Genomic DNA, 10,698 nt, shown 5'->3' on the forward strand with positions numbered 1-10,698 from the left:
AGGATTTTTTAAAAGCTTCGTCAAGATAGTATTGCTGTGACCTTTAAAAGCTTTGCTCTGTATTCCTTCTGCAAGTTAAAATATATTGAAAAAAAATGAAAGAAGCCAACAAACTCAAAATCAAGAGAATTCTCCTCTACATCCAAACTATATTTTCCAGTTATCCCCCTGGCTGTGCACTGCAGTAATAGTGAGCTTTGGTAATGGAATGGCATTGCCCAAATAAATTGGAACAGACCTATTCCAATTTATCTATATATCTATCTTTATATATATATATGTGTGTGTGTGTGTGTGGTATTAGTGCTGGGTTTATTTAAAAACAAATAAAGAAACCTCTGAAACAAACAGAAAAATAACTAGTGCATTTTGTGTGCAGACAAAAAAAATGGCCATTTGTCATGTTTGAAACGTCGTAATGATTCCCAACCTCAGCAGTGCTCTTTTGGCTCTCAGCAGTTGCTGATTGCATTGTTTGCTCCAATGGATAGAGAAAACTACTGCTAGCTTGAAATTAATTTCTGAGAATAAGGAACTGTGTGATGTTAAGGAGGAAACAGGATTTATGTAGTAGCAATTAATTGCCAGATGACAGCATTTTGCACTTTAATGTCATTGCTGAACTTAAGAATAAGCTGTTTTAATAGAGAACACGGTTCAAACTGCTAAACCAAAAGAGGGACAATGTCTGTCATTTTATGACCTTAACTTTCATTTCAGTCTTCCACATATTATCAGCAGAATGGGAAAATCGGAGCAAGTGGATGTTAACATCTTCTGTTTGGTGGCCATAGACTTCTACCGACACCAGATCGATGAAGAGTTGGACCGGAGAGCCTTCCAGTCGGTGTTTGAGGTGGTGGCATCTCCAGGAACCCCATACCATCGCCTGCTGACTTGTTTGCAAAATGTCCACAAGGTCACAGCATGTTGAACATCCTGATGTGTAGTGGAACTGCATGACTAGTGTTGGAATATGAGTTATGAGGAATGCAAGATCAAGAAAATATCTGGGGTTGCATTTGTGATAAATACCGACCTGTCAGTTTTCCTTCCAGCATGCATGGACAAGTGCTCTGCAGCACTGGAAATCACCTGAAAAGTCAAATGTAGTTGTTGTTGACACCAAGCACCTCTAAGTGGAATGAAGTATGTCAGTGTTTTTCAAGTGATGTTGGGGACTAAAGAAGCCACACATCCAAGCTGTAAAATATGAGCTAGCACCACATGCAAGGTATCTGATATTCCTCTTCTTCCCAATATGCAGCTGAAGCCACTGTGGTGCAGCCAGTAAGACACTGACAGACTGTTATTGCAACGTGCAGTCATTAGCCAACTTCATAGTTTTACGTACCTGTATATACTGTTGTGTAGTACAGAATAGAATTTGTTTCCTGATGTCTCTCCCAAACAAGGAAAAGAGAAAATGGCTTTTATGATTTACACTTCCAGCATGTAATTTCTCTCTCTGGATTTTCTGATATCCAGTGGTGTATGTGTTGGTGATACCAGAGATATAGTGCACATACGTAACCACACGTTTTTCTTTTTTCTTCTCAGGATTTCAAATTTGAGTACAGTATATCAGTGAAAGAAATTTTAACTTAAATATTTCTATATTATGTACAGTATGTAAAATTGTAAGATGTGTGGTGCATGAGCTGTGCTGTAATTGGAGATGAACAAAAGCCATGCTACTGAATGTCTTGACATCTGTATTGTCCTCATTTTTTTCCTCATTCTTGAATTCATGTTCCTTTTGGAAATCCATCTTAATGTACAGATTACATCTTGTTTTGCATCTCACTTTTTCTTAAAGTGCTTTAAAACTGGAATATGTTGATTAATTTGTCTTGAGAAACTGTACTAAGGAGGCATTCTTGTGATCCACTTTACTGTAGCTTCTTTTTAATTCCTTTATTTTGAGACATAATGGTAAAAAAGAGGACTAGTCACTCTGGATGAAACTTTAGATACTTAAGAAACTGCTCTTACTTGCTGTACAGCATTTTAAGAGACAAAATGGTGCAAGCTCCCCAGTAGTCAACAACCATTTGACCTTTCCTAACTGAGACCATGGAGTCATCTGGACCACTCTCATGTAAACAAATATGTGGTAGCAGTAAAGAATCAGAAGGCTGCTGTGGTCTACTTTGGGACTGGCTAAAGTGTTAGATTACACAACCTCTTTTATTACCTGTAGTATCCATAATGCTTTAGACACAAACACAAATATCCATGAATTTCAGGACACTACACAGGGCCAGATTTAGCTTTTACTCACCACCCAGGGAATGCCATTGATTCCTAAGCTTTACATGAGGAAATCTAGCACAGCATTTGTCTTTAGTTGTATTTAAGTCTTTCATTATAGAGAATTGATACCTTGGTTCTCAGTCAGATCCTACATTCAACCTCTCTTCATTTTCTTATCACACCTTTTGGTGACACTTGGAAAAATGAGATAGTGTTGTCAGGAGGAGCATGTACTGTATGTATTTCTGTATATAATGTATATGTTGAAATTATACACATGTGACAACATTTAATGTATACAGATGTGTATATTTGTATTTATTAAACCCATGTATTTAAACTAATTCCAATCTAGACCAAAAATTGTTGCTTCTGCCCGTAAATTGATTACAAAGGAATTGTCCACTGGTGTCTCTTCCTTTTAGAAACTGGTAGAGGAAATTGATAGTATGGGCAGTAGAAACAACTGTAGATGTTGCTGTATTTAGCTCTCTACAGGTCTTATTATCTAGAGCAATTATTTCTGTCCTTAGTTGGGTTACTCTTCTTCCTTGGGCCACAGCACTGTGGTGATTTTTAAAAGAAACTGAACAGGATTTCAGAAAAAGGTTTAATAAAATAGATACTGTTTGAAAGTTTTTGAGTTATATTGGAAATTATCTTAATTCTGATAAAAGTCTAATTGCAGGCAGTGAGATATAATGCCCTGTGTTTGCATTAAGGGGTAGTATAGATCACTCTTCCCTTTTGTAATCACCAATAATCGTTTTGTACTGTAAACCCACACACCAGTCAGTTTTTGTATGATATATAGTTTAAGTGAAAATATTTTTGTAAGCTATTTTCCAGAATTTAAAATAGATTTTAATATATTTTTTAAGCATCAGGTTAGTCAAATTCTCATCATATAACAGTATGTGTTGTGTTATGAAACTGTTAAATTCTTCATAATTTTAAGCTCCTCATGATTAACACAGACCAGCTGATTACTTTACCTTGGGATCACAGGAGCTAGACCCTTTAGGAAACTTTCCAAACCAGCTTGGGACTTGCTATACTATCTTTCAAGCCAGTGAAGAAATACATTGAATTAAGCAGTCAGCACAGCTGGGTGAAAAACATTAGATGTGACAGACTCCCATTCCTCAAATGCCTCTTGCCAGCCTTAGAGCAAGTACTTGCATTACCTGTATCAAGACAAGTTCTAGAGCTGATGCACTCAGTTCTAACCTCACACAGATTCACTGGTAATGACTTATCTGTTTTAACCTCTCTTGGAGATTTGTTGTAGTGTATTACCTCCTGTAATGTGTCCCAAGTGTCTAAAGAAGGGCACCTCCTCTTAGGAAATGCTCTGTGACCCGAAGGAGTTGTAGCTTAAGGGTCTTCCTAGAGTGGGAGCACACTGCAGTAGTGCTTCAGTTCAGACATTTCACTGCAGCACACTTTCCTCTCTCCTTCCTAGACATTCTTTCCACACCCTAGTTTCTTTGGGAATGAAATCATACTCAAAATCACTCCTGTCTGCTTTTAGTGACACGAGCCATGAGGTGTGCCACAGGGGTAGTAACAGCAGAACAGGCCATTAAGGGATTGTGATGTTGGATTTAAAGGAAATAAAAATACTGCTTGTCCTTTGAGACTGACTCTATGCAAGATTTTATTTCACAGAGTGTTTTTAACTTGCTGTAAACAGAAAGCTAATTCTGAAAATCAGGCTGTTCGTTTTTTTCATTGAGATCAGGGTAGAAATGTGTTTGGTCTTTAGACATACATTTGTTGTCCTGGCTAAACAAAGCAGACAGCATCTTTAATGTGCTTTGCAGTAAAAGTGGCTTCTTTGCAGCCTTACAAGATGAGAGGCATGGCATGACTGGGAGCATACTTGAGACAGATTAATATTTAAAACTTCAGTTACAGTTCAGTTGTCAAAGAAACTGCATTACTAAATCTACAACGTGGCCCTCCCCTAAGAACACTGTATGCCAGCCAACTTGTCACAAATAGCTTTTGGACCAGCTACCCACTGGCCCATTAAATAAAGTTTGCTTTGTGTTTCATTTCAGCCTGCCCCCTCCCTTGCGCTGAGTGCAAGAGTGAGGAGTTGCAAATGACAACTTACTGTAAACCTGTTCATATTTGTGGGATTCAGAGTATTTTCTTTACTATTTATGTTGTTTTCCAGTTGCAACTGAATGTGAGTTTATTTAAATCTTCTCTGAAGTGTATACTCAGATGTCATTTCTTGCCTAAAGCACCTAGTAAATGACTGTGTGTTACTTTTGCTTTGGTAGGAATGCCTTCTTAGCACCAAGACATTGCTTGTTTTTTAACACCAGCAGCATTCCAAAAGCACTGAGTAATGACTGAACAGATGTAGGTCAAATGAAGGAACAAGTGGAACCTTTTGGGTTAAAAGTAATTTGTTGATATCTAGTAGATTTGCCTTAAGAGAATTCTGTCTTGCCATTCTCCTTTTTCAGTGGCTGTTAACTGTATAGCAAATAAGGAGGTTGTGTCAAAAACACTGCAAAGACAGTTCTCCAAGAGCAGCAGACCTGGTTTGTCTTAGGATTTTGTGGAGCTGTCAGGGCTGAGCATTTATGCTTCCATAATAAAAAAAATATATATATAGGGTATAATGAGCAATAAATAATAGCAATAAGCAGTTTAATTAAATTCAGTCATTCAGGATCTTACCCGGTGGTTGAAAGGAATGGGAGAAGATGGGGAACTAATTGAGTACATTCATTGTGTAAATCAGACTTTTTCCATGTACAATCCCAGCTAAACTTTCTACTAAAGGTAGAAATCAACTGAGTGACAATGGTAGGTGCTTTGCTCTTGAAACAGTTTTGGTTATAAGGACACAATTGATGAAAGTTACAAGAGGGCAAAATACTTTGCTAGTTTTTAAGTAGTTTAAGTGTTTTAAAGTGAAAACAAGCTGCTGTAAAAACTAGAGTAAGCAATGTAGCAAAATTTTGGGAAAATTAATGATGTTAATTTAACCTAATACAGAGATTTTGGGTGAACTCATTGTGCATGCTACCTAAGTATCCATTTAAGAATCTTGAGAATCCCACAGTCATACCCAGGAGAGCTTCTATGGTATATCTTGATCAAGGTTTTAGCTGCATTCAGGTAACTGGGTATAAATGCTGCAGAGCATTTGTGAAGCATGTGCTGCTTTAGTCATGTGCATTTTGTGTGAGCTTATCATTCCCATCAGTCCGTGTATACACACCATCAAGTTGGATAAACTTGACAAGGATAAGGTAATGCACCCTGTGGTGGGATACAGTTTGAGGGCAATGATGAGCAAAAGCTTGGAGCCCCAATCTGAAAAGCAATTGTACTCAAGGGAAAAGAAAAGCATATAATTTTAGATGTATGTTTAAGTTTAAAAAAAAATGCTGAAAATACTGCACATTGAAACTAAAAGAGAAAATAAAATGCAACTATTACTGTAAGTGATTTTTCTCTGGTTATTTAAAAAGAAGGGCTTGATGCTTTCTTACTAGAGTTTTTCCCCAGTATCTCTTCTTTTCAGCAACTATCAAATACTGAGTATTATTAAAATATGGAAGAATACTTGAACTCTCTTCAAATGTAGCTATGCTGCACAATCAGAGTGCTGTTTGCACTTAACCAAGAACTATCACTGTTGAGCTTTTAATTGTAACTAACAGTCATGCTTGCCAAAACTTCTCTGGGATTCTAGATGAGATCAGAAAAGGCAAAATTCAAGTGTACAGCTGTATTTGTGAATGAGAGTGTATTTATCCACAGCAGTCCTGGGGAGGGATAATGTTACACAGGAGAAGAAATGGTTTAACTTGCTGAAGCTTGGTTTCCCAGCTGTTGGGCTTGCATCTTAAAAGAAATTTCTGGGTGGTCCTGCTGCTGAACACTGGAGGATCTCTTGCAGTACTCAACGGCTCGCAGACATCTTGTTTTGATTAACTTTGCAGCACTTGGCTGTTCCCTGGAAACTCTGGCATAAAGTCTGAAGTAGTAGCTTAATGTAGAAAGCACGTGCTGGTTTTGTCCTGAGTCAAAGTAACTTCTTTTACATCTTGTTTTTCCTGATCCGCCGCTGTGTCACCTTTTAGGGTAGCCGTGGAGCTGAGGGACAGAGCTGTGCTGTGGTAAGTGCCTTTGTCTGCAGAGCTGGAGACTTGTTTGAGTCATAAAGTCATCTTTTTGTCACTCAGAGAAGAAAAAAAATTTAATTTTTGGAAATATTGCCCCTAAAGATGAATTGCCAGGCACAGGCAGATAAAGCATTGCACTTAGTAGACTAGCACTTTTTAATTTGCTAGAACTTTTTTGCTTTCCCTGCTGCCTTTCCTGTCCTGGATAGGTACTGTGCTTTTTTTTCTACTTTTTAGGCAGTGCAGCTGTAAAGAGTATTGCAGCCATCATTTGGGAATTGGCAGGGCTCCACCCCAGTTACAAGACAAAAGGCTTTGATTGCCTGTAGAATTAAACATAATTATACCATAAGTTTTGCATAACTGTTTGAAGAGATGAAAAGATTTGTAACTTGTGGGTTTGTTAAAAAATTGGAAGTAGGAACATGAAAAATTTCATACAGTTTATATAGAATGTTATCTTTGGAGTGAGCCAAGCTTTGTGCTCTTCTATTGCAGCCATAATTCCACCTTAATTTTGTTTCTGATCTTTCCCATGGTGTACACACCCCAATATGGCAGAGCAGTCCCTTACCCCAGGTGCTGTTTTCTCCTCCTTCAAGCTGCAAACACCATGGGTAGATTTTGATCAAGTGCAGCCTTATTGTTTTATCTCATTATTTACATTTTGGAGTTCTTTCAGCCAGGCTGCAGTGTTTGGGCTCCAAGCAAAATTCATCCCTGAGGGCTGGGTTTGACCATGCACCAGATGCCCACAGAGCTGTGAGCCAGATTAAGTCAGATCATTTAAATACAAGGGTTTTGCTAATCTAGCTCATCTTGAATTAAATGCACTGTAAAACTTCAAGTCAGTGTTGAAATAACATCTCCAAATTAGGATCTTAGTCTTTTCCACCCCTTTCTTCCCCTGAGGAAGAGGCACTAAATGTGTTTTCATCCCTGTCTTGCTGTTAAATGGCTCTAGGATTGAAGCATCTGAATTGTCCAATGGAAAGGCAAGTGTAAAGCTTGCTAACTTAACTTTTCTTGGTGTGTCTTGTTAATGTTGACATTTCAAATATCATCTTTGGCATTTGATTTAACATCTATGAAAATAATTCATTGTTTAACTTTTATTTCAGGCAAGTTTGGGCAGATAGTCTTAATTACACTTTGTTCATAGTAATTTTTCTTTGCCTTCTTAACTGCTTCAAACTACCTGTGTTTTAAATGAACACTGGATGCTGCAGATCTGGGAGGTATTTTTAAGTGCTTTCCAGGCTTCTGATCCTTCCATCTCTTGGTAATGTGGCTTAAGCTCATTCCTTCTCCTCCTGTCTTCTTTCCTCTGCCTTGGCTGCCAGAGTAAATATTTCACCTGTTGAATGCTTTAAAATAAAAGCTGTATGTCATCAATAGATTGGTATGTGACTAACGGAGGATAAGGCTGAGTGATCCAAAGTACCTGGAGTTTGTTAATTAATTGGGAGTCCTGAAGAAGTGAATCTTTAGGAGGGGACCAAATGAACCTGCAGCTTTTTTGCTGCCTAATGTAGCAATCTGAGAATTCCTTCAGATGTTTGTCTTCATCAGTACCAAAATTGAATGCTTTCACAAATGTTTCAATCTGTACTTTTGCTGCTTTACTGCTTTTGTGGTTGTCTTGGGGATGGTTCTATCTGTGCTCACTGAAGCAACGTGTTTATATAATGCAGTTATTTAAATATGAGCTTGTGGATAATACCTGTTCCCATTGCAGTGTGATCTGATAATATTACCAAAAAAAAGTGAGAAACGTGATCTTGCAGCTGGGAAACTTGCAGGCAGCACTAACAGTAATAGTGAAAGGACCTGCTGCTTCAGAAAACATTATCTGGGACCAAGTCACACTGTGGTAAACAGAGGCTTGTATTATGCTGACAGGTTAATTTTCCAGCTCTCCCACTGGCCTGCTGTGGGGTTTGAGAGTATTCCTGTGTGGGAAAGATACAGCAAACCTGGTCTGATTCGAGTTGAGTTGTCTCAGATGACAGGATTAAGCAAATCCATGCTTCTTAGATCCATAAAAATCCAAACTGCCCATTATACCTTGAGAATAATGATGAACCCAGGGGTGCTGATGGAGGGCTGTAAGAAGTCACGTTGAGTTATCGTGTTACACTTGAAAAGATTGCTGCTCCATGGGTACTGGTGAAAGTATGAGGTGCTCAGTTTGTTGTACTGAGACTTAGAGTGCCCAAAGTTCTTTTGTGTTTTTGCTGATGGGTTAAATATCGTCAAAGTGGTTATTAATTATTAACTTAGTGAGGTCTGCCTCTCCTTTGTCTGTGCTGCTTTTGTTCTCAGTTTGACTGCATTAACTCTAGATGAAATATAAATGCCAGTTCCAAACTAACAATGATTAAACTGTAGTGTTCTGTGTAGCTTAATCACATGAAAAAAAATCAGGACAGGAGATCAAATTTATTATTTTTTGTGTAATCAGTCATGTTATATTGGCTATAAAATCTCATGTAGACAGGATAACTTTAGAAGTTGAGTAGCATAAACAAGAATTTAGCCCTAAATCACATATTTTGAAGAGATTTTCAAAGCCTGTCATGAGATGGGCATTCATTCAAAAGAAAATAATTAGAAGTTAACATTTTAGCAGGGCCCAAAAAGGGGTAGTGATGAGGGTTGTCTGACATATGTTTTTTCCCTTGTGCTTTTCTGCTCTAAAGCTCCAGGATGTGATGCAGGAAGAAAGGATAGGATTTGTGCAGCAGCCTGGTGTGTGTTTTTTGTGAGGAAAGGACCATTTGTCTGCTGAGAGCCAGTTATGGACAGGGAAATGTATCCATGTTTGTTAAAAAAAAAATTCCCAATCACAAGCAGTTGCATGGTTCATTGCTGCCTGTTGCAGGTTGTTACTTTTTCTCTGTGAAAATATATGATATGTCATCACCTGGCTATATCATATATTATATATGACAATCCAGGCAGTTGGACCTTGAAGAGGCCTCCTTGGAGACCAAACAGCTGTGCTGCACCCAAGGACAGAGAAGCATTTATGACACTTAAGGGCATTGCAGGACAGAGCCAGGATGGTTCCTCCTGGGAAAGGGAGGCTTCGTGTAATGTGATTGTAAGATTCAGCCCAGGGACCAAGGAATGGTAGGAAACAGCATCTTCTCACGCTTCACCATATTATGCCTGAAAATGCTGATGGTTCCTGCTATTAAAGGTGTGAGAGCATTTTTTCTGTTGCTCCCAAGTTTTGTGTTTAGCTTTGTTTTGCACTGTGGGTTTTTATAGAGCAGCAAGGGAAAGAAACCCGTTTTCAGTAATCTGTGATAGTGAATTTATGGAGTTATGAGTGGGTCTTGGGTCTTCAAAGAGACAGGAGCAGTTGTTGTAAAGTTGTTTATTGCATGAATACATGAGCCTCGAAGGCAAAGAGTTCAGAGTATTGGAGTCCATGCTCAAAGCTTTTGGCACAGAGTCCTGGTGTTCCCAGCAGCAGCAGAAGCTACTGCCTCCTTTTTTTGCACTCCAGTATAAGGGGATTTTATTCATAAGTCATCCAATCAGCTGAAACCACAATTCTAAAACATTCTTCCTACACCCCTCCAAGCTTAATTCTAATGTGTGAAAGTAGTGTCAGTTCTTACACAAAATTTACCCATACAGTTCTCTGTTCACACAAATAGTTGTCTCTGATCTATCTAGAAATGCAAGCAATGCTCTGCTGTGTTTTCATTATGTCTGCAGCTAATTTTGTGAAAGATATCACTACTGAACTTTAAACTAGGCTTTAGGGCTTTTTACTAGCTAACACTGTCTCTTAAGGCACTTAAGATATATTTCTACTTACTTAGAACTAAAACTTACACTCTTAATTCATGTCTGTGTGGTTTAATATATTTCAGTTTCTCTAAAGGTTCCAATTCAATCCCTGCATTCCTTTCTCTCTCTGAGGGACTCAGAGAGGCTTCTATTTCATGCATTCCAATATAAGTTGAAAGAAGGTTGCAGAACTTGAAACTGCTTCTTAGTAGTGTTCTTTTTTTCTTCGACTTAGACTTTGAGTGTTCCTTTATATTTGATTATGAAAAGAATAAATACTTTATTTTTTCTTTGAACTACAATTTTCCCTGTAAATTACTATTCCAAAGTCAGCCAGAACTGTCTTTCTTCTTTTTATACAGGTGCCTTTCATCCACTTGAGGAAAGCAAATATGCTTTTTTTTCCTCTCCTGAAAATCAAAAATACTAAAAGTTTTTCTCCTTTTTCTAGTAAGAGTTGCATCTCCTCATATTGCTA

General features: G+C 38.1%; 1 protein-coding gene across 1 annotated transcript in view; it reads left to right on the top strand.

Moving 5' to 3' along the window:
- The window catches only part of HTT (huntingtin), a 79,627-nt gene extending 73,898 nt beyond the window's left edge, over window positions 1–5,729 (top strand). The window contains exon 66 of the mRNA XM_041487137.1: window positions 721–5,729. Within this exon, the coding sequence (XP_041343071.1) occupies window positions 721–934 (214 nt within the window). The 3' untranslated portion in view covers window positions 935–5,729. The remainder of the gene's footprint in view (window positions 1–720) is intronic.
- The last annotated feature ends 4,969 nt before the right edge of the window (window positions 5,730–10,698 follow it).

Source organism: Pyrgilauda ruficollis, unplaced genomic scaffold (genome assembly GCF_017590135.1).
Source record: "Pyrgilauda ruficollis isolate IOZ18807 unplaced genomic scaffold, ASM1759013v1 scaffold1, whole genome shotgun sequence".
NCBI lineage: Eukaryota > Metazoa > Chordata > Aves > Passeriformes > Passeridae > Pyrgilauda > Pyrgilauda ruficollis.